General features: G+C 43.7%; 1 protein-coding gene across 1 annotated transcript in view; it reads left to right on the forward strand.

The window, feature by feature from the left end:
- The first annotated feature begins 1,292 nt into the window (after window positions 1–1,292).
- LOC107283085 (epsin-1-like) overlaps window positions 1,293–24,815 on the forward strand; it is a 28,474-nt gene continuing 4,951 nt past the window's right edge. Inside the window, exons 1-5 of the mRNA XM_029283131.1 lie at window positions 1,293–1,692; window positions 2,314–2,563; window positions 13,116–13,243; window positions 20,674–20,760; window positions 22,564–22,822. Of these exons, the coding sequence (XP_029138964.1) occupies window positions 1,465–1,692; window positions 2,314–2,563; window positions 13,116–13,243; window positions 20,674–20,760; window positions 22,564–22,822 (952 nt within the window). The 5' untranslated portion in view covers window positions 1,293–1,464. The remainder of the gene's footprint in view (window positions 1,693–2,313; window positions 2,564–13,115; window positions 13,244–20,673; window positions 20,761–22,563; window positions 22,823–24,815) is intronic.

The raw sequence follows: 24,815 nt of genomic DNA on the forward strand, positions 1-24,815 counted from the left end.
CCACCAGCTGGCCCAGCCCAAGGGAGGTAAGGCACCCACTGGAAAAGGGGAAAAAATGGCGGACAAAAAAAATGGCGGACAGCCTTGCTTGGCGACCCCCGTGAAATGGTCGATCGACCCCAAATGGGGTCCCGACCCACAGGTTGAGAACCACTGATGTAGCATCTAAAGTGTCATACTGTGCTTTTTATTTTACTTGCTTTTAAAGCTTCTCTGATAAAGAGCTGTGTAGAATTTTTGTCCTTTTCTTTCTCCTTGGTTATCAATATGACAAGTTAATTTTTGAAGCAGGTCTGGTCTTTTCACTTCTCCTCATGCACTTCTCTTGATGTCCTCTTGAGAACTTAAAGCTAGCTTGGGAGGGAACTTTTGGTTTTACCAAGTTCTTAAAGAAAGTCCTAAAGCAGGGGTGTCAAATCAATTTCAACTGAGGGCCGCATCAGCATTGCGGTTGCCCTGGGGGGGTGGGGGGTGGCCAGAGTGGGTGCAGCCTACTGGGTGGGCGTGGATGTGGACTACTGGGTGGGCGTGGCCAGTTCTACATCATTCGCGTCAAAGGTGCCTATGGGGGCCTGGGCAGGAGTGGGACAGATCTGAGGGTCTCTCACAGAAGGGGGTGGGACTGGGGCAAGTGCCAAGATGGCCACCACAAAACTGTACATTGGCTCCCGGCTGGCCTGGGCCAGGGCCAAGGCAGCGGGGGCCGTTCCCTCATTGTTTCCAGGATGGCTTCGCGGGCCACATGAAACCACTTTGCGGGCCGCATCCGCAAAGTAAGGGTCCTAAAGTAAGGGTCTTTAATCCAAAATTTGGATAATGTTCTGGGACCTGATTCCCAGGACCTGATTGGATTCATGCAAACCATGCATAGGAACAGGGATGATGTCCTTCATTCCAGGCCTGGTGTTGTGGTGAAGGTGCTTGCCTAGAAACCAGGACACTCTGAAGTTCTGGTTCCATCTTAGGCACAAAACCCGACTGGGTGACTTTGGGCCACTCTCTCTCTCTCAGTCCAGCCCACTTCACAGAGTTGTTGTGTGGGGGGGGGAAGGGGGGGAGGAATATTATGTATGTTGTCTGCCTTGAGTTACTTATAAAGTAATAAAGGTGGGATAGCAATCTAAATAAATCAGCGTTAAAAGTTTTTCTCTTTCTTTTTCAGCCGTGTCCCGGAATGGCTGCAATGCCCAGATGGATGCTCAGAGAGTGTCTGGCCAGCTAGGGACTTCAAGCAAGTGGCACAGGAGCAGAAGTCGTGGCCTGCCTCTTGTGAAGCAAACTAAGTTCCGTTCAGACTGGATATACAGGATTCACTGTCTTAAGCAGTTGGTTAAATTTGATTTGCTTTAACCCAGAGAGCCCTTTTGGCTACCATTAGCCTGGCTTATTTCAGAGCCATCTACAGGAAGCTTGGGGTACCGTACCAATTGGCTCTCTCCCATCCTCCACTCCGCCATCACCACCATGTCGACGTCTTCATTGCGCCGCCAGATGAAGAATATTGTACATAATTACTCCGAAGCCGAAATCAAGGTCCGGGAGGCTACATCAAATGACCCTTGGGGCCCATCTAGTTCGCTCATGTCTGAGATTGCCGATCTCACCTATAATGTGGTAGCCTTCTCAGAAATCATGAGCATGATCTGGAAGCGTCTCAATGACCACGGGAAAAATTGGCGTCATGTCTATAAGGCAAGCGTGCGCCGTCTTTTTGTTTTTGGAAATATATATTTGTCTGGTAACGGTGCCTGTTCTCTTTTTTTTCATAGCGATTCACTATTAAGTCTGTTTCATTCCATTCCCACACTGCTCCACAGATACCTTATTAAGAAAGTGGAATACATTCATATGTATTATGGTGTGCATTTTATTATAGAAGGCATACTTCTTTGGACACATGCAGCACAGTATTCAGAAGAATGGATAGGTGCATGGCAGTCGGCGTGCTTTATCCCAAAAGTCCAAATATGTGAATTCATGCTCAAATGCAGATTAATCCTCAAGCATGCAAGTGGAGGGGCTGTTGGTCAGTGGTAGAGAGCCAACTTCTCATCCACCCGATCCCAAATTCAGACCATGACATCCTCAGGAAAGATTGGAAAGGTCTGAAACCCTAGAAAGCTTCTAACTAAGTGAGTCCATGTGACCACACCTGATTTTACAACTTTTTTGTGCTGGTCATTAAGTGAACCCATTGTCCAAGTGGCCATTTTTGCTGGAAACCAAACGTAAACACAGGGCACTGCAAGTGGCTAAATTTGGGCTATCTTCTAAGTTATGTCATGAGTTTGTTTCTTCTTGCATCTCTTTCAGGCTATGACACTTATGGAATACCTAATCAAGACAGGCTCAGAGCGGGTTGCACAGCAGTGTAAAGAGAACATCTACGCCATCCAAACACTAAAGGATTTTCAGTACGTTGACCGGGATGGCAAAGATCAAGGGGTCAACGTGCGGGAGAAGGCCAAGCAGCTGGTGGCCCTCCTTAAAGACGATGAGCGTCTCAAAGAAGAGAGGGCCCATGCCCTCAAAACTAAGGAGAAGCTGGCCCAGACCGCAACCGGTAAGCTCTCTAGGCCTTGATCTAGTTCAGGGCTTTTCAACCTTTTCACCCATTGTACCACTTTTAGGATATGGCAACATCCGAGTACCACCAGTCGCCTAGCAAGGTGTCAAAAACTCGATGACCCAAAAAAAAAAAAAAAGGAAAAAAGTGATAAAGTACTGGTAGTCCTTGACTTACAACAGATCGCTTAGTGACTGTTCAAAGTTACAATGGCAGTGAAAAAAGTGCCCCCCAAGCCACAGCCCAGCAAGACACCTGCCTGCCCACCCGGTGGCGCTCTTCCTCCTGTCCGAGGTTTTCATTGTGAGCATTTCTGTTGAGGATTGGCAGCGGGGGTGGGCTGGGGGGTGTTTGGTTTTTACTCCCCCCCCCCCGTCTGCTGGGTGGTTGCAGCAGGTTTTGGTCACTTTACATGACCCTGGGACACTGTGACCGTCATAAATATGAATCAGTTGCCAAGCATCTGAATGTAAATCACAAGACCCTGGAGATGCTGCAACATTCCAGCTGATCGGCGCTTCTTCAGGGCTCAGCAGAAGCACCAGGATCAACACTGAGCTCCAACTGGAGCCTGGCGCTGATCCTGGCGCTTCCGCTGAGCCCTGACAGCCCTGCAGCTCCAGCCCATCTCTCGCTCAGGCTTGTGTGGTGCTGCCACCGGTTCAGCTCATTCTCCTCCCCCGCTACCACTTTTCTAGGATGGTCGCGTACCACCTGCCAGGTGCCAATGTACCACAGGTGGTACCCGTACCACTGGTTGAAAAGCCCTGATCTAGTTGACATTGTTCTCTTTGTTATCCAAATCTACATTTCTCATTCTCCAGGTGATTCCTCTTCGGTATAATGAGATTTTTGGAGTAATCGCTGTGTGTTTTAGTCTATGTATTTCATAGGGTAGGACAGAACCACATTATTCCTTTGGATGATGGGAAGAATAATGAATGAATAGCAAAGCTGTCAATCATACATTGGACATGAGGAAAGAGAGATTTTCCTTTGAGTTCACCACATTTAATTTAATGTGTACTTTGGTCTCTAAGTTGCTGCAATCATCTTTAACTCTTTGGGTAGAAATGGCAATAGAGGTATTCTTTGTTTAGCAACTGCCTCATACAGGTAGTCCTCGACTTACAACTAGAATTGAGCCCAGAATTATGGCCTTAAGTTGTGTTGGTGGTTAAGCAGGTCATCATTTGACCAACCAAATTTTATAACTTTTTTTTTGCAGCAGTTGTTAAGCAGGTCACCATGCTGGTTAAGCAAATCAGTGGTCATTAAGGGAATGCTGTAGTCCAGTGATGGCGAACCTTTTAGAGACGGAGTGCCCAAACTGCAACCCAAAACCCACTTATGTATCATTGGGTGCCGGGTGGACGTGGCCCATTGGGTGGGCGTGGCTGCAGTAGTAATGGCAGACTGGGTGGGACTAAAAAGTTCAATCAATCAATTCCAACTTTGCAAGATCTTTTTTTCCCCACGAGAAGTTGAAATTCATTGATTGATTGAATAATTTTTTTTTTGCACCCGGTGGTGGAGGCCTAAAACAAAATTTTTTTATAAAACCCAGCTGAAGGCCTAGGACTGGGGCGACAGCGCACGTGCCCACAGAGAAGGCTCTGCATGCCAGCTGTGGCACACATGCCATAGGTTCGCCACCACGGCTGTAGTCAGTAAACAAGCCATTGTCTGCAATGAGTGGTTTTTTTGCTTGAGATTGGAAGTAAATACCCATTGTAAATCGTGGTCACATGACTGCAAGATGCTGCAAATATCTGTAAATGCAGGCTGGTTGCCGAGCACCCCAAATGTGATCATGTGACCATGGGGTGTGTGGCCATCAGAACTTCAAATCCAGGTCGTAAGTACCTTTTGGGGGGGGGGTCTGTTGTAACTCCAAATGGTCACTAAGAGAGTGGTGGTAAGTCGATGTCTATACAGTAATCGTTCACAGTTATGGCAACAATGAAAAAGTAGCTTTGCGACTAATCCTCACATTTACGCCATTGCAGGTCTGTAAGCAAAGGAAAGCTGAGGTAAGATTGTAAGCACAGTCAATGTTTCACTTAGCAACCACTTCACTTAATGACCCAGTTGCTGGTCCCAAAAATAGTCGCTAAACGAGGATTACCTGTACAATATCCCGAAAGCCAGAGCATTCTTAATTTCATCAAATGTCATTAATTTCTCATTGTATACGGAAAAACAATGGTGTCTCTGGGTGTATGGTATAAACACTGTCATCTTATATTTAGCCTGGAGAAAAAGCATTAGAACAGAAATTGGTGACCAGATGAATGTTACACTTGTTCTGATACTGGAGCAAGGCACCAATTGTGACCCCATTCCCAAATAGCAACATTTCTCGCTTCTGGTTTCCTCCAGTTCACAATATGATTGTCAAGCACAGGAAATCAAGAGTCAAGGCAATGCAAATGAATACAGATTTATTGCATGCTAATACTCTCTACAAGAATCTGAACTACTAGCAGTCAGAATAAATTGGCAGTAGATAAGAGTTAACGGAATTCAAGGTGGTCTGGACTTGTATCTCTTATGGATGCGAAGGGACTCAAGACTGATGACATGTTTGTCCCTCCCCTCCCTTGGGCTCAGCCTGGCCATCTCTACAGTGATAGAACCGTAACTTCCAGAATTACCATACTGTTTTAAGAGCTAAGTTCCAAATGCATTTGGGAAGTTCCTGATTGTGCAGTATGAAATAAGGTGATGCGTTGGAATTTGTTTGTAGAAGCTGGATTGTTTGGGCTGTTTAGGTTCAATTATGAGGATCTTTGAAAAATCTGAGCCTGCTACTTGTCTCCAGTGCACTTTTTCTTTTCTGGTTAGGGACAGCAAGAAGGACAATATGAAGACATCATTACCAATCTCTATTGCAGATAAATTAAATATAGTGAACTCAAGGGAAAATTTCTCTTCTTCCTGACATCTGATGTATGACTGACAGCTCTGCTATTTAATTATCATTTTTCCCATTGTCCAAAAGGTTGGTATGGCCTTTGGGCGTCTGTCTTGATTATGTTCATTTTTCTGAAATTATGCCTTCAGAGAAAGGTGTGCCCCTGATACAACTCTCACCAATTTGGCAGGTTGCCAGGCTCTAAGATTGAGTTACAGGTCTCCTTGATCTGCTGGTGCCCTTTCTCCATATCGATAACCTCTGGATCAAATTCCACCACATTTGTTTGCACAACATCTGGTAGGGCAGGTTCAGGTTGTTTTTTTTAAAGTGCAGCGTTTGCTTCCTGTTGTAACCATTTCAGCAGAAATACAGGGAATTGGGGAATTGTCAGAGAGAATTCAATAGAAAAAGGAAAAAGGGAATATCCACAGCCTCCTCCCTCCCCCAACTCCAACCCCCAAATGGAGCTGGAGATAGACTGCTAGCCATATCGGCCCAGAGGAACATCCCAAGCAATGCCCTGTAGTTAAAAATCAACTCACAACCTCATGATATGTGTAGTGTTAACACTCCTACACCCTTTGATTGAAGTACAGTAGATAAAGGAAGATAAGAAAGTTGCTTTCAATTTCTAAAACAAATCTACGAACCATAAAACTATGACATCATATAAGAGAGATATGAAATAGCAAGTCCTATTGAGTTCTTCTGAAGTGCTCCCCTCATAAATTAAGTTTCTTGGGTGTGTTTGTGGGAGTAGGAAAAACCATTGTCCAAAGCCTTTTGGACAATGGGAAAAATGATGATTAACTAGCAAAGCTGTCAGTCATATGTCAGGTGTCAGGAAGCAGAGAAATTTTCCCTTGAGTTCACTATATTTAATTTATCTGCAATAGAGATTGGTAATGTGGTCAGCACAATGCATGTTGTTAGAATAACAGAGTTGGAAGGGACCTTGTAGGTCATCTAGTCAAACCCCATCTGTGTATTTTGGGCTCTAGATGCTGCAATCACCTTTATCTCTTTGGCTAGTAGTAGTACTGTTGTGGCCTGAAGACGAGAGCAATTCCTGGAGCAGTCTTGATTTGATGAATTTGTTTCTAATTTTATATGGAAAAACAATGATGCCTCTGTGTGTGGTATAAATATTATCATTTTATGCTTAGCTTAGAGAAGATAAAGGATTAGAATAGAAAGTGATAATCATTCTATATCAGTGTTTGGCACTCCGTTTCCTCCAGAGAGCCAAAGCCTTCTACCAGGAGAAGGTAACAGATATTTTAAAAGTAATTCTTATTTAAAATAACTCCATTTGGATGACCTCAAATTCTCAGTTGAGTGTATAGATGCTAAGCCAGTGGTGGTGAACCTATGGCACACATGCCAGAGGCGGCACTCGGAGCCCTCTCTGTGGGCACACATGCTGTCACCCCAGCCCCACCTCCCCCTTCCTCACCAGCAGCCCCCCGGAGGAGAGTCACCCCCGAGCACGGCCCACATAGAGCAGCGCAGCCAAGCACATGGAGCCGGGCAGCGGGGACAAGACTCCACCCTCGCACTCCATTGCGCACAGATGATGCTGCAGGGTGCGGGCGGAGAGCATGGCCGCCATGGCACTCTGGGCGATCTGTGGCGGGTCGTGGAGGCGGTGAGTGGCCCTGTGGGCAGGTGGGGCGGAGGAGGGCTGGAGCAGAGTGGGCAGGATGGGGCGGAGCAGGGGCAGTTTTTGGGCACTTGGTCTCTAAAAGGTTCGCCATCACTATGCTAAGCCAAGGATTCTCATATTCTGGATCAAGTTATTTTTCTTCTTACTTCCATTTCTTATTAAAGATGGGGTCTTATATATCAGACAGAGGAGACCAAGTCCAGACATGAGGAACCAATTAAACTGATTTATAGCTAAGCCTATGCATAGGGATCTTTTCAACCAATGGCTAGTACCTCTTTGGAGTTTAATAAAAGTCAGTGGAATTCAAAGGGAGTTGGATTAGTCTACTTGTAGCTTCTTAGGGATTCTAGGCTAATCCCTCTTTTAACTCCTCCCCCAGGTTCTTCCACTCTTTCTCCTACACTATGAATGGCAGTAATACTATATTCTTTTTGTTATAGAATACTATTTTGAAATGATATTTGATTTTTTTTTGCATAGTATTTCTTTTACAGAATATTTAAACTTTTCTATTAAAATCACTTCTTTTATCAAAAATACCAATACAATTTTGTAATTTGGTTTGGTTATATATTTATAACATATTTAATGAATTGGAATTTATAACACAAAGTGGAGAATTTCTCATTTCTGCAGTGCATAACAATGAATTGTTGATCATTGGCAAATAGTTACAAGGTACTGAGGATCCACTGACTACCCTAGTGAATTTCACATTTTTGGAAATATTTCTTTTCATGTCTGATGGCTTGGCTTGTAGTTATGTGCTAGTGAAATTCAGTAATTATTTTAGACACCTACCTTTCAAAATGGAAAAGTTTTTATTATCTAGTAAGTAAAAAGCTTTTGTGTTAATAAAAGTTAGCTTGAGACAAGAAAGCATGATGAAAGTTAGATATCTTTTGGTTCCACATTATTAATTTTTGGTTACTGGAGAATAGTTCACTATAGTTTTTGACAGAAAATACTGCTGGGAATGTGAAGCCAACAAAATCATCTGGAAAAAAGTTGTGCAAAGATTCCGTAACTGCTTCACTTGTACAATTTAAAATACAATGATTAAAAGTAGGTGAAACAGCTCAAATTATTTGCTCCAGGAAATGTATTTTATTTCTTTACTTTTTAATTTTAGAAATGGACTGTATAACGCTGTCCAACTCTGTAAGCATTCTGGGTGGCATAGAGTAAAAGCAGTTCGATAAATCAGACAAACAGTAAGAACAAAATCCTCACACAAAGCCCTGAAGAAAAGCAATGATTAAAAGATAATCAAATGTAAGACCTACTCTATAATGTGGGGCCTGGAGAAAGAGGCAGAATTTCAGAACTTTTTGAAACATGGCCAGGTTTTTTGGGGGAGGAGGGATCAGACCTAACTTGTTAAAAAATAACATTTATGATTTCAGAGAATCACCCTATTGCAACGTTTACAATTCCCTGATTGCTAAGTCCTAAAATTTGTTTCGTTCTAGCTTGGTGAGTTGTCAGACCCCAAAGATTCTGGCTTATAAATTATAACAATATAACAATATATGTAAAAGGGGAGGATGGCTAACAGCCTGTTAATATACCATATTTACTACCACCTTCTGCTCATACTTGTAGGCTTTGGCATCTGTGATCTTTTCTAGTAGACTTTCCTATCAGTTTGTAAGGGTCTAGGTCAGGGATAGGCAACCTTGGCTCTTTTATGACTCGTGGACTTCAACTCCCAGAATTCCTGAGCCAGCCATGCTGAGGAGAAAGGGAAAGGTTTCCATGCTGAGCCATGCTGGCTCAGGAATTCTGGGAGTTGAAGTCCACGAGTCATAAAAGAGCCCAGGTTGCCTACCCCTGGTCTAGGTCAGCTCATTGCAACCAACTCCCCATGGGACAACTTGCCATGGGACAAAAGTTACACATATCAAAGAGAGAGTGGGTCCCAGCAAGTTATCCTACTCCAAGTTTGTAAGGCAGAAGCATCAGTAGAGCCGTAGTATTTTTCCTTCGCAGGCAGTAACAGTTGACTTGGAGGTTTAGAAGACAAGCTGCAATGGCGATTGAGCCGTGGTGGGCAGTCTCCAGCCCGCGAGTTGCACGCTGCACATCACAGCCCTTTTTATAGCCTTTGTATCAATTGATTTGCTTTTTTGTGGCAGAAAAATCACTGCTATTCTGGAGTATATGCCATATAGGGGGAAAAATCTCCCGTCTTTATCCTAAATGGGGGGAAAAAATAAACACCTGTGAACAAAAGTATTTATTATTATTATTATTATTATTATTATTATTATTATTATTATTATTATTATTATTATTATTATTATTATTATTTATTAAATTTATATCTATCTCCCTTACGGGACTCAGGGCGGTGAATAGGCGATACTAAAAACCACGATAAATATACACAACTTTCTGTTCTAAAATTAAATTAAATAACAGGCCTGCTCTAAAAACACCCCATACAAAACCCCCACTAAAACATAATCAAACTACGCCAGGCCGGCCGCACGGAATAGATGGGCCTTCAGGGCTCGGCGAAAAAGGCGCAGGTCCGCAACTGTACGTAGGTTGGGGGGTAGGTCATTCCAGAGGGCAGGAGCTGCCACAGAGAAGGCTCTCCCCCTGGGGGTCGCCAGCCGGCATTGTCTGGCCGACGGCACTCTAAGGAGGCCCTCTCTGTGGGAGCGGACCATTCCCCCATCTGCCATAGTTCTTGCCCCTACCAAAACAACTTTTAAGTGTAGCCCCAGGTCACCAAAAGTTGCTTAATTTGAGATTTGGTTAAGAGCCAATGTAACCTGGATGAGGAAATGAGAATTCCTGAGAAAGCTTCCCTTCTCTATTCGTATATTATAGAAGTTGGGGCAGATAGGAGTACTATTTTTTTTATTGGAAGGTACTGAATAATTAAAACTATTTCGGACAATGTTTGACCCTCCTGAGTTTCATTCTAATCAAGATCCTATTGATAGCTCTCTGCTTTGCCTTTGGTTCATAATGTAAGCTGGGCTTTTAGCCAATTTTGCAGAAAGGGAGCCTTTGTGTGTGGTTTTATGGAGAAATAACTTTATAACCTGCCTTATCTTTCTTTGGCCTTGCACTATGAAACTCCATTCACTGCTTTAAAGTCAATTAGACTAGTCAGTTGGTTAAAAAAAAAACCATTCTGGATATCAGTAGTCCTTGACTTACAACAATTCATTTAGTGACCGAAGTTTACAAGGGCACTGAAAAAAAGTGACCTAGGACCGTTTTTCACACCTACATTCATTGCAGTGTCCCCTTGGTCACGTGATCAAAATTCAGACTCTTGGCAAGTGACTCATATTTATGACGGTCGCAGTTTTCTTGGGTCATGTGATCTCCTTTTGCGATCTTCTGACAAGCAAAATCAATGGGGAAGCCGGATTCACTTAACAACCGTGTTACTAACTTAAAATCTGCAGTGATTAACTTAACAACTCTGGCAAGAAAGGTCATTAAAAAGTGGGTTTGTTTTTGTTTTTTTGTTTGTTTTTTTTTAAGACTTGAGAAATGTAAAAATGTTGGGATGGCCTGTATGAGGAAAATGACCTAAATATTTAAGTATAATTAACTTTGAGAAAATCTCAACCGGTAAGAATGTTTTGAATATTGCAGGAAAAACAGATTTAAATAAGAATTTTGTAAACAGGATCTATGACGAGGGATGATCAGTTAGAAAAGAAGCTTTATATTGATGTGGTTATTATTTGCAGAAATATTAAAAATATATATTTAATTGTTATTTATCAAAATAATAAGAATTGTATTAATTTAAGGTTGGCAAAAGAGAAGAAGAAAAAATCAAGCAAAGCTACTATGTGGACTATAGAATTATAGAAACTAATTGTTATTGTTTTTTAAATATAAACCCAGACAACATGCTGTTTACCAAATATTAAGATGATTATGTTAAAAAAATCAATTAAATACATTTTTTTTAAAAAAAGTGCAGTAAAACTCACTTAACAACTGCCTTGCTTAGCAACATAAATTTGGGGCTCAATTGTGGTTGTAAGTCAAGGACTGCCTGTAATTTCAGGAGAGGAAATACCTAGTTATGTAAAACCCTACATAAGTTTCAGATTTCCTGTTCTATTACATATTTCCCTATTTTTTATTAAAATAAAATAATTGTAGTGCCAATTGGCTTTCTGTGTATAAGTAGAGTTAATTAGGGGGCCTTTTCATGCTGTTGATCAGCACTGTGTCTTTGAAATAGTGATTTAAAAATGCAATAAACTAAAGTTTAGAAATAATCACCTTATTTCCTTTTGAAGGAACCCATCTGGGAGAGATGCCAACTCTGTTCTCAATGTGCCATGTACATTTTGTCAAATCACATCACTTGCTTTAAGAATCCCAACTTTTGGCTGACGAAATAATTTCCATCAGGCAAATAATCTTCTGACTACACATAATTTGAAAGTTTGAGTTATCTCACTCACCTTGAGGCCCTTCAGACAGTTATTCATGTCCTGGGCATCTCATGATTGGATTATAGCAGGGGTCTTCAAACATGGCCCTTTTATGACTTGTGGACTTCAACTCCCAGAATTCCTCAGCTAGGCACACTGGGAGTTGAAGTCCACAAGTCATAAATGGGCCAAGTTTGAAGACCCCTGTACTATAGCATTGTGCTCTAGTCTTCGACTTATAACTGCAGTTGAGCCTGGGATTACAATCTTAACATCCTTGCAGTCGTATGTCAAGGCACATACATGACCAACAATACTTTATTGGCCCTTTTCATGGCAGCCGTTTAGCAAAGCCATTCATATGAATTGGCATTGTTTGCTAAAACTGGCAAAATTCATTGCAAACTATAGTCACATGATTGTGGAATGCCGCAACGAATTGTAAAACTGACCTGCCCAACATGTGGTCATGTGAGGTGCCAGCACAACAATTGATGATGGTCAGAGGTTTTTTTATGGGCCGTAAATCAATTAAATACATTTTTTTTTGGAGAATAGCCTGACTCCCTCTTCTTTGTGGCAGCCCCTGAGATACTGGAACACTGCTATCGTGTCCCCCTCTGGAACAGCATCCCGCTAGAGATAAGGATGGCGCCCTCTCTCCCAGGGCTCCAGAAAGCTCCAGAAAACCTGGCTTTGGTCCCAAGACTGCGGTTGATGTATCATTACTTGTCTAGGATCCCTGCCTTGTTTGATTTTTGTTGCCTATAAGATTATTTTAGTCTGGACTGTCCGTTTAGTTTAATGTTTTTATGGTTTTCTTTTATATTGTCTAAACTAAATGGGGGGAAAAAAACTTTGCCCCTACTTTGTCATTCCAGAAAGCCCGAGACAGATAATCCAGAAAATATGACTCTTCATAGGAAGCTTGCTGGCTTAACAAAAAATGTGAAGCAGAGTCTTTAGGTCTGTCCAGCACTCTCTAGGGACAGGAAGCTTCAAGCCTGGAAATGCAGGATTTTGTTTTCACTGGATCCAGATGGAATTCAAAACTCATGAAATGGAGACATGCTGTAGCACACATACCGGGGTTTGCTTAGTCTTGAAGTGTAGCCAGGCTCCTTAGCTATTGCCGTAACTACTTTTTACTCCTTCAGTTGTTTTGATCGGCGTTTATCAATTTTAGGTGATTTTAAGTGTTGCCTTTGGATCATCTTGCTAACCTGCACTTGAGGTTCTGCAACTGTAGGAGAAATGTAATGAACAAGGTGTAAACCAAAATGCGGTACAGCACGAAAGTTACCACGATGTGCATAGATTTGCTATAAAATTGACCAAGTTCTGTCATAAAGGCAACCACAAATAAGGGTGGCGTGAGAAACTGTGTATTTGCAGTTGTTCAGGAGAAATATGGATCGTCCTCTTCTTTCTGCCTACCTAAAACATCACACTTACAGATTGCTTTGGTCCTTCAACTGAGATGGAAAAGATGTGCATTCTGGACCAACTGTCTCCTGTCCTGTCTTCCTTTTTCAGCTTCTTCTGCTTCGTCGTCTTTGGCAAATGCCCCAGTAGAAGCAGAGCAAGCATGGCCCCAGAGCAGTGGGGAAGAAGAGCTACAGCTACAATTGGCCCTGGCCATGAGTAAAGAGGAAGCGGAGCAGGTAAGCGCCAAGGTAAATCTATCACTGAAAGCTCTTTGGATGCATGGCGGTGGGGCAAAGAATGGGCAAATGATCATTGTCTGATGGGATATAAAATACTGTATATTTTAATGGAGGGGCTGTTATTTGTTGTGCAAGTTCTCGTTTGAATCTGTTGAAGCTTAAGAACTGTCATGTAGAAGAATATAACACTTTATTAGATCAGGAATACTATTTTGATTTGGGCCCATTCTCCTATTTCTTTGTAGGAAAAAACATCTCCAGACGTTTCCTCTCCCCACCTCAACATCTATCAGGTTAAAAAGCTGCTACAACTGTAGACTTGCATAGGTTATTCTAACCCAATATCCTCAACTTCATCAAACATGGAGATGTGTGGATTTCCATTTCCAGAATTCCACAGCCAGATTGTTGGCTGGTGGAATCTGGGAGTTGAAGTCCACACACTTAAAGTTGCTGAGGTTGAGGAACATATGCTGTAGGCCAGGGGTGTCAAACTGGCGGCCTGCGGGCCAGATGCATCATGCATAGGCCATGCCCACCCCAGCTCCGCAAAGGCAAAAAGCATCGCGATATGTCGCGTGATGCGATCAAATTTGACATCCGTGCTGTAAGCCATGAAGAGAATCAGAAATAGAATGCAGGCTTTAAAATTTTGTTTCCTTATTTTTCCCCCCCACACTTGGGAGTGATGTCATCATGGACTTTGCATTAGATCTAATCCCAAAGCATAGCCTGGTCCCAATTATTTTTGTAATTTTCTAATTGCAATTGTAATCCCATCTGAGTAACATCAGAAGCTCTAAGAGGGCTCCCTTTGTGTAGGGCAGCTGGGCAAGCTAATAGAGCAGCCAGTGATTCCCCTCAGGCTGTTTGCAGAGACCTCATAGCCTCTTAAGGTCTGGTACCTGAAGAATTGCCTTTCCTAACCTCTCTGTTTAGGCAAGAGTCTCCACCTCCCGCATGCATCCCGGTACTGGACCACGGTCAGTTCAGAACCGGGCCACGCAAGCGGCAGGTGAGTGCCCACGTGCAGCTCCATTTGTGCAAGGACCCGCCACTGGCACAAATGGAGCTGTGCTCACAAGCGCCTGCGTCTGCTGCTGTCATGAAACCATTTCCTCTCTCCCCACCCCCCAGTCTGCAAAGCCGGAAAGATTGGGGACCACTGTGCTTAAGGCACCTGAGATCATTTTCAAAGCTCTTTCCCCCTCCCCAGGGTTTCTCTGCATCCCCCCATCTTTGATGACAAAAAAGTTTTATGAATGGTCAACCCCAATGACTCAGCTCCTTTCGATGGTTGCTCAGTGCCAAAAAAGTACAGGTAGTCTTCTTGTTACAACAGTAATTCGGATCTAAATTTCTGTCACTTGAGCGAACAGTCATAAAGTACAACATCATGCGACCTCATTGTTCAGCAGTGAGAATCTCAGCAGTTCCCATTGTTCATAGAATCCCTCAGGGTTGTTAGGCAAGGATCCACCCCAATCCAAGGCATTCCTGGCTTGGCCCCGCCTAGCCCCGAGCCTCAATAAACCTTCTCTTTGGCTCCCCCACCTGCCCATCTCCCGCCTGTCTGCCATTTTTGGCCACCCTGCAGTCCACCACCTGGTAAGAAAGCCAGCTGTGATTTGGACAAGGCTGCATGCAGCCTTTGGAAGACAGCCTAGTGCGGCCAGCAGCTGCATCGTGAAGGGCCAGGCCAGACGCGCCTTGTCAACAGTGGGTAGAAGAAGATGGGCAAGGCCAGCTGGGAGCACCAGAGCTGGCAAGGTGAGGCTGGCAAGGCAAATGGAACCTAAGGCCAGCAGAACCTAGAGTGGCAGAGCTGGTGGAGGGCAGGGTGGCCAAAAGGGCAGAGATGGGGGCAAGAGAACAGGGAGGGAGGAGTTGAAGCACACCCGCAATTATTAATTGTGGGTGGGCTGCAAAGCCCCTGAATTTTGATCACATAACCGGAGGGGGACTGGAATGGCCGTAACTTTGGGGACTGGGCAGTAACTTTCACTCATGGCTGCTGTAATTTCAAACAGTTGCCAATCTTCAACTTTGTTTCCACTGTATCATGCTGCTGTTTTATCAGCAATTATTAATTATTAATTACTTTCAGTTCTGCTGTGCATTTGTTGTCCTGCCTATTCAAATAGGCTCCCAGCCCAGCTTAAAAAGATGCTAGTGAGAAAGTCCCTGGGTTTAATAGTATAAAAGTTTTAAAAAGGTTACTTGTAAATGACTTTTATTTTTTTTAAAAGGCTATTTTAATCAACCTTGATTCAGTTGGAATAATCAGATTGATTTAGGCATTGACATCTTCAAATCAGATTAATTTGGAAAATTGATTTGAAATTGCCTTCAGATCAAACGATTTGAGTTGAAGCTGTCACTGACTGACGCTGAAGAGGCTAAAGAGGGTTTGTGGGTAAGTGCCCAGTGCCCGATTGAATGACAACTGGACCAAAAAGAATGGTGCAAACAGACATGGGTGCAAATATAAGCAGCAATAGAATGTGTGTGTCACTAATTAATCAAAAAGAAAAAAATCATAAGACTTTAGGGAGCCTTTCTCAACCCGGGTTATGACAGATGCTTTGGTTTAAAAGTTCATCATCTTGGAACATTGATCATGAGGCCTTGGGCTGTTAGTTGCAGTAGATCACAAAGTCCAGAGGGAATCAGATTTGAGGAAGAAATCTTTTTTAAAGAGGCTGCTTTATTAGGGCAGCTTTCCTTCGTCTGATGTCTTCCAGATGTGTTGGGCTGTGGCTCTCATGTTATAGCTTAGTAAAATGTGCAGAACAGACCAATGTACACTTGAGGCTGTTGAGAGTCATGGATCTGGTTTAACAATTATGCCTGCAGGATATACAGAGAGTTGTGGAAGGAGGCTGATACTGTCGGTTCCTTCAGCTGTTGCTCCTCTGAGAATATGATCCCTGTTTAAAATAACTTGACTGGAGCCCTTAAGAGGGTCAGGGAGCTGAATTTTGAAGGGATTGTTTTGAGCATAGCTGAGCTTTAAGTAAGTATTTTGTAATGCATCTGGTCAGCATAAGGGTTGAATTGCTGTCCACAAATCGTCCGATGCCGTTGGAAGTAAAATCAGCTTCGAGCAGTGGGGTGGGTAGTATGGTGGTGATCTGACTTTCCTTCTTCCTCCAGGGCTGGTTCCAGTTTACATGGATAGGAGAGGAGAGGCCCAATCTATGGCTCCCACTACATGGGGTTCAATGCTTTCTCCTCTCCTGTTTAATATCTGCATGAAGCCACTGGGTGAGGTCATCCCTTTATTTGGGATGAGACATATCGTAAGTGTACAGGTGATACCCAGCTATGTATCTCCACCCTGGTCCTTCTCAGTGATGCTGTGGAGGTCCTGTTGATGTCGGGAGGCTGTGGGAGACTTGATGGAGAGCAAGAGGCTTTGGCTCAACCCTAGTAAGACCAAGTGACTTTGGGTTTTAGGATCCCCTTGTTCTGGGGACTTCCCATCTCTCGTTCCGGATGGGATTGCACTGCCCAAGACAGATCCCGTGGACAGTTTGGGAGTCCCCCTGGACTTGTGGCTCCAACTGAAGAAGGCAGCCATGGCTAGGAAGGCATTGTACAGCTTCATGTTGTGGATCAGTTGCGCCGATTCCCATAGTTGACTGGGGAATTCTGGGAGTTGAAGTCCACAAGTCTTAAAATTGCCAAGGTTGGACACCCCTGGTTTACACAAAACCCCTTAATGATGCTCTTTTATTTACCTTTCCTCTGTTGTAGTTTTCATATCCCCTCACTCTCCTAAGAAGTCTGCTTCCTCCACCGAATGGACCACTCTTGGAAAAAGATGTGCTCACTCACTCTGCATAGGGGAAGCGAAGTCCCAAACTCTGTTCGCGATCATTAATTCTCCTTAGACCTGCTGCTATTCAACCACTGTTCGTTTCCATCACTGAGCTGAACGGCTGTTCCTACACTTCCAACGTGACTCGCCAAGCATACAACTCCTTCCCAGTGTCTGTGGAGATTCTCAATCTTCCAAGTCATAATTGTCTCAAAGGTGCTTTTTTTTTCTTCAAAAGGCAACCGGATTGTTTTTTTCCTGAACTGATGAAGCTTCTTGGATGAGAAGTGAAGCTTTTTTTTTTCCTTCTTCCCCAAGGGAAAAAACCGGTCCAGTGCCTTTTGAAGAAAAAAGAAAAAAAAAACTTTTGAGATTCCTTCCCGGTGCTCTCTTGTCAGCTTCTTCCTGTTTCTGTGGCTCCTTCCAGACGGATTTGATCCTCTGTGCTCCCTCCCCTCCCCCCAATAACCCCATCCCACCTGGTCCTCTTTTATTTTCAGCTCCTTGTTTATTCTTGGCACCTTCTTTCCACTTCCCTTGACCACCACCCCCCTCCATGCCGCATTTCCTCCACCCTGTTGTTCTAAACGGAAAGCAAATAAATTCTTACCGAGGTATTAATTAAGATCTGTGCCATTGTGCCAGGTTATATTTTTATTTTATTTGTATTAAGGAAAGATGCCTAGGTAACAGGATCAAAAAAAATATCTAGACGTGGTATAGACTATTTTTCTTCTTCTTGACACCTCTGTTATGTTCAAGTATGAAAAAGTAATTACTTTTTTTTCTGAATGAGGGGGGGAAAAAAGTAATTACTTTTTTTGGGTGGGCTTAGGATGATTTGATCCGGAAGTTGGAAAGTTGAGGTAGAGAGAAATATTTCTCCATAGTGTTAGTGGAAGGATCTTTCCCTTCTCCAGTGCCTGGCTTTTATACAGGATAGACAGAAGGAGCAGAATATTCTACATCTGTTGCACAGCCAACGTCTTCCCTCATCCTCTGTTCTGGCAGCTCACTTGCCTACATCCAGTTTCTGATTCCCTGTAGCTGCCAGGCTGATGCTTCACAGACATGGACATTAGCATAAAAATATGTCTTTCTTCTCCCACCGAGAAGGCATCCACTTTCCAGATACCATCAGGCTGTGGCCCTTGTTCCACTGGGTTGGAAGAGTGTAGGGCAGTGATGGCGAACCTTTTAGAGACCGAGTGCCCAAACTGCAACCCAAAACCCATTTATGCATCGTTGAGTGCCGGGTGGGTTGGCCCATTCGCTGGGCGTGGCCAATTGGGTGGGCGAGGCTGCCATGGTAACGGCAGACTGGGTGGGACTAAAAAGTTCAATCAATCAATTTCAACTTTGCAAGACCTTTTTTTTCCCGCGAGAAGTTGAAATTGATTGAACCTTTTTTTTTTTTTTTTGCACACGGCAGCGGAGGCCTAAAGCGAAAAGGTTTTATAAAACCCAGCTGAAGGCCTAGGACTGGGGCAATGGCGCGCATGACTACAGAGAGGGCTCTGAGTGCCGCCTCTGGCACCCGTGCCATAGGTTCGCCACCACTGGTGTAGGGAGAGCTGATAAATGAGTATCATAGCAGGATTCTGAACCTGGTTTCTTCATACCCTACTTTTGTTCATTTGACTACCCAATTTCAGCCTTCTCTACCTGGTGGCTCTCTAGAGGGCTTGGACTTCAGTTCCCATCATTTATGGAAGTGGACGTCCATCACATGTGAACACACCCGATTGGGAAGGGTGATCCCACCTAAAGTGATTATTAAGGGTTGGAAAGTGAGGATATCTTGCTGATTCTTGGACCTGTGCAGACACATTTCTCAACATATATCACGATACAGTCCCAATACACTTTGCTTTTGCTTACTAGAACACGACTTAGGGCTTGGAGTGCTTTTGAAATTTTTGTGAGAACTGTTTAATTGTAGCCAGGAAGAGAAGTCACACTTGGCAAGTATACCTAGAACTGGTTTGGCCAATTTTGAGGGAAATGGAATACTGGATGTGAGTTTGGTAGTTTTCTTGCAGACATTTCATTACCCAGCTATGGTTTTGCACTGATAATATTATCTAATTGGGCAATAAAACACCTGCAAGGAAACAGCCAAGCTTGGAGAACATCCAGGACCCCACAGTTCAATCGTGAGGTACAAATATTCTCTCGGAAACTTAATATTTATTGGGCAGTTCAAAATCTGGGAGGTGATGGGCTAGTTCAGGGCTCTGCAACCTTGACAACTTTAAGACTTGTGGACTTCAGCTCCCAGCTGGCTGAGGAATTCTGGGAGCTGAAGTCCACGAATCTTAAAGTTGTCAAGGTTGCAGACCCCTGGGCTAGTTCAATTGATCGGGCTTTTGCAACCCAGTGTGGAAATGGCTTTGAGAATTGGAGATACCCTCCGCCTGTCTGTCTCCTCCTCCTTCCTCTCCATGTGTCAAACTCCATTCCATGCCTCTTATGTTGTGTTTCTTCCCTCCCAGCCCCCTGCAGTGGCCGACGAAGACCTACAGCTCCAGCTAGCCCTTAGCTTGAGCAAAGAGGAGCACGACAAGGTTAGACTGCTGTCATGACACCCCACTCAGTTCTTCCTGAAATAATCAACTAAACCATTTTCTCTGAGCTAGTCTTGACCCCTCACACTTTTCCAACTAACATGGCATTCTCTGTCTCTCCAAGTCCCCATCCAAAGCAGGGTGATGGCAACAATCTCTCCGTTTTCAGCTTTAGGCTTCCTGAATTATCCACTCCCTGGTTAATTGTCCATTCTTCAGTTGGCCAGTTTCCAAGTTTCTCCCAGTGAGAAGCTGGTTAATAAACCGGTCAATCCAGGTACCCTAAGCTTGACTGGGCTATGACTTTAATTCAGGCCAGCTAAGGTATTCGATGAATGTCTCCAGAAGCTTGGAGACAACATCCCGGAGGAAAATGTACTTACGAGTTGCTGATGAGAAAGAGGGATCAGACCTTCAATTGGAAAGGAAGGCCACAATTTGAAACAAAGCGTTGGATGTCTTTTCGGATTTCTTTTCTCACCTTAGCTGAAGGTGAGGTGGAAAGGCAAGAAAAAGAAGACTTTTTTTTTCTTAATCTGTGTTATCTCTGGATTTTACTGGATTCACCCAGTAGATGAAAAGATAAAGTACTAGAAATTCAGCCAGTTTCAGCTAGTAAAAATCCTGGAATGAGAAGTTAACGCTGAGATTGCTGGGCACCTTGAAGGTCATGTAAGTTTTGAGCCTGAGGGAGTTGCAGTGACTAGAAGATGCTTCCACTTGGACTCCACTTTTATGAACTACTGACCAAAGCAGCCAAAATTCAGGATTCCCATTATTTGGCAGCAACTAGTTAGTTGGAAGGTTAGAATAGCATCTCTCTCACTTCTCTCTCTCGGATGTTTTCCCTGAAGATAACTTTTCACGCAAAACAGAAACAACAGTAGCAGATGCTTCAAACCTGATCTGATCCCTGGCCAAGCTGCTGCTCCATCTATATTCTGGCTCTTGCGCTTTCTATGCCAAAGGTGAGTAACCATCTGTCACTTTCTACTGCCTCTACTCACGCCTCTGTCTTTTTCACAACCTTCTTACAGGAAGAGCGGATCCGGCGGGGGGATGACCTACGTCTCCAGATGGCCATTGAAGAGAGCAAGAAGGAGACGGTCCCTGCTAAGGAGGAGGTGAGATGGAAGAGGCAGGCGGGCAGCTGCTTGCCATGATAGTTAAACAGGATCTCCCATGCAAAGGGGTGGTATGGGTGGGAGGAGGGCAACGTGGGGCAGCAAGTATTTCCCTTGTGCCCCATGGGGTCAACTCCGAGGGGCATTTGGTTGGTCCCTTCGGGAAAAAGAGGATGCTCAAGTAGAAGACCTGTCAGGCACAAGTAACTAGGAACCGGAGTTTAAGTTCAAAGTACTTCAAGTTTATTACTAGTAGTCCTCAACTTACAACAGTTCATTTAGTGACTATTTGAAGCTACGACGGGCATTGGAAAAAGTGACTTGTGACCATTTTGCACACTTATGACTGCTGTAGCCTCCCCATGGCCACGTGATCGAAATTCAGATGACTCTTATTTGCAACGTCCCAGAATCATGTGGTCATCTTTTGTTACTTTCTGAGAAGCAAAGTCAACGGGGAAGCCAGATTCACTTAACAACTGCAGTGATTCACTGTGGCAAGAAAGGTCGTAAAATGGCACAAAACTCATTTAACCAATGTCTCACTTAACAATAGGAATTTTGGGCTGAGTTATGGTCCTAAGTCGAGGACTACTTGTACATGCTACCTATACACAAGAATCTGATATACTAACGGTCAAAGGCAAATTGGCACCTGATAACAGTCAACGGAATTCAAGGGGACTTTGATTTCTTGTGGGAGTGGCATGATTCCAAACTGATGATACACTTGGCCCCACCCCCGGGCTCAGCCTGGTCATCTCCTACAACAGGGGTCTTCAGACGTGTGCCTGGCTGGGGAATTCTGGGAGTTGAAGTCCACAAGTCATAAAAGGGCCAAGTTTGAAGACCCTTGTCCTACAAGACCCATGCTTTACTCTAGCAAAACCACCTCTTAGCAACATTGTGAAATAGTTATCATTTTATGGACATGATTCATATCCTACCTTGTGCCCCAGGGAGCCCTCAAGTTAACTAATGCTATTTTATATCTTCTTCCAAAGAACTTTACGGATGGACGTTTCCGTTTTATCTTTGCACAAATACTATGTTGTCAATTAAACCAAAAGTGAATATAAATCAAAGTCTCTCCCTTGATTTCTGGGTGGTTTGCAGGTCATCATCGTGGGTACTCTGTCTCCCCTTTATGTAATAATGTCGGAGTTGAAAGGACTTTTACAATTTAAATGACACTCTCCCCCCCAAAAAAAACCAGAAGTAGACCTTAGTGTAACGAAGCCTTTGAATTCAGTTATTGAGAACAGGGCGCCGAGCTGTTGCAATTGGCTCTGGTTCATAATAAATGTTCAAGTAAATAAACCGATTCTGCCCACTCCTAAGAACAAGATTTTATTTATTTGTTTGTTTATTTGGGGTATAGCATCTACAGAGGTCATGCAACCACTGATATACAACACTAATAAAATGCAGTATCTGTACAAACACAAGTATAAATTTGTTTGCTTATGAAATTTATTTTCCGATTTATCTTGAATCCAACGACTCTGGGCAGCTCACAGCATGAAGACATTAGAACATTAAAAAAATAAAAATAAAATCAGCAATCATAGAAACACAGCGGATAAAATTGTTAACAGTTTAAATAGAGCATCAGCATATAGGTCTACATTTAGGGCTGAGTGTGACTCTGTGCCTTCTCTTACTAGTCCTAGTCCACATTTCTAACACTACAGTACATTCCAGCAGGATGCTCTAGGCCAGGGAAATGGGAGGAACCATTGAAGGGGCGCTATAATTTTTCTCTTTCCCACTACAATCTCTGTTCCATTCTCCATTACCCAGTCATCCTTGATGGACCTTACTGATGTCTTTACTCCTCCACCACCTGCTGATCCGTGGGGTGTTCAGCCTGTTCCTGCTGACCCTTGGGGTGCCTCTGCCATAGTAGTGCCTGCAGCCCACACGAACCTGTGGGGACCCCCTGCTGTTGGAGCAGCCCCTACAGGAGATCCATGGGGAACTTCCACAGCACCTCCTGCACCTCCCTCAGCCCCCTGGGGAGTGCCCCCAGCTGCTAGTGCTGATCCCTGGAAGGCCGAAGGTAAGAACCGACTCTGTTTAAAACATTCTTCGTCTCTGATCACCATTACTTTTTAATTATGTACTTGTGTGCGGTTCCTCTTCTGAAAAGATCTTTTAAGAGGAGGAGGGTGGCCAACATGGAGGTCCTGCTGCATTTCATAAGATCTATGGATGAGGCTGTTTATAGTAGCTGTCTCCTGTGCTGCGAGCTGCTTGGTGGAGTGTAGAGAAAAGTGTGTAGAGCATAGGTACGCAACTATGGCGACTTTATGACCTGTGGACTGGCTGAATCCCGGGAGTTGAAGTCCACAGGTCGTAAAGTTGCCACAGCTGGGGCTGTGATAAAAAGAAAATGGGGGTAATAGAAACAGGGTGTTCCCATCCCCTTTTGGCTCTGTCACCACCACCTCCTGCTTGATTTATCTCTTCCCAGCATGCAGCTTCCCCACAGATTACGTTCATGTGAATTGACTCTTTGCAGGTTCAGAAAGGCTGCCTGTTGCTTTTCAGTCCTGAAGGGTGTGGGAAAAAAATGTTTCAACCAGGTCAGGTCGGCACCAGGCTAGATGAGGCCTTCTTTTATGCTGCCTTCAGTCCTAGGAGGAAGGACATCGTCATCCCCAGAATTCCTCCTGGCCTCTACAACCCTGGTGTCTCTCTGCCTCTCATTTTTAATGAAGAGGTTCTCTGTGGTTTGTCCTAAAAGCCGCACACGGCCTCTGTATCCATTGGAAGAGAGACCCTTGATGGGCAGAGCAGACCCTATTTCGCCAAAGACCCACTTCTGTTCTTAGCTTTCCTGCAGAGAGGCTCTCAGCAGATAATGTGTGTTTGTCCTTTTTTGGACCTGAAATGCCCTTTTTAAGGTGAGTAACCACAGCTATAGACCATGTGGTCTCACCATAGAGTTGGGAAAAGGCATTACAGATAGTCCTCAACTTACAACTAGTTGCTTAATGACCCAGAGCTACTTACCTCCCATTTGTTAAGTTATGACGCTCGCATACCCTCTGTGCCACCTACCACTGTGGTCGCATGATCACACTTTGGGCACTTGGCAACTAGCTCATCCTTATGGCCATTTGCAGCATCCCATGGTGACACGACCACATTTTACAACATATTGTTGCCAATTTCCAGCATTTACTTCTGGTTTCTGGCCAAAACAAAAAACAAAAAAAAAAAGCCCATTGGAGAAAATCGGTTCTCTTGATGACTGCCACGTTTGCTTCACGTCAGCCACAGAAAATGTTCAAAAAAATCAGGTCCAGTTACACGATACCTCAATTTACAACCAGAACAACTTAACGACCATAATTCCAGACTCAGTTATGGTTGGGAGAACTACCTGTATTAAATTGGCAGTTCTAGTTTTTCCTAATAATTCCACAAATGAAATTTTCCTTTTTTTGGAGCAAGGTCATGCTGGATTAATGTTTGTTTGTTTTTTAAATCAAGTTGTCCACTGTGACCCCCAAGGTCCCTTCCCTGGTTAGTCACTGTCAGTTCAAACCTCTTTAACATACATATTTTGTGCCAACACACGCCCCTTTAATTTAATTACATTTAACTGCATTTGCTGTTTGAAAGCCCATTTATCTCCCAAAAGGGGAATCCTTTGAAAACTCTCTATTTAACGCTAAGCTTTAAACGGTTTGCTGCCATCAGCAAACAGAGTCACTTCAATGCTTAGCCCTTGTTCCAGATCATTGAAATATCAAATAAAAAGCATTGGTCACAGCACTTGTGGCTGGAGGGTAGATGCTTTGCATATCTTTGCACAATTGAGAATTGCCCGTTTATTTTTATCACTTATTTCATTTTTTTAATCAGTTCCCAGTCCTTGAGAGTATCTACACTTTTAACCCATGGCAGCTGACTTTGCTCAAGATCAGGGGTCTCCACACCTGTCAGCTTGAAGACTTGTGGACTTCAACTCCCAGAATTCCTCAGCCAGCCATGCTGGCTGAGGAATTCTGGGAGTTGAAGTCCACAAGTCTTCCAAGTTGCCA

The sequence above is a fragment of the Protobothrops mucrosquamatus genome, unplaced genomic scaffold (assembly GCF_001527695.2).
Source record: "Protobothrops mucrosquamatus isolate PMUCROS unplaced genomic scaffold, P.Mucros_1.0 scaffold25, whole genome shotgun sequence".
Lineage (NCBI taxonomy): Eukaryota > Metazoa > Chordata > Lepidosauria > Squamata > Viperidae > Protobothrops > Protobothrops mucrosquamatus.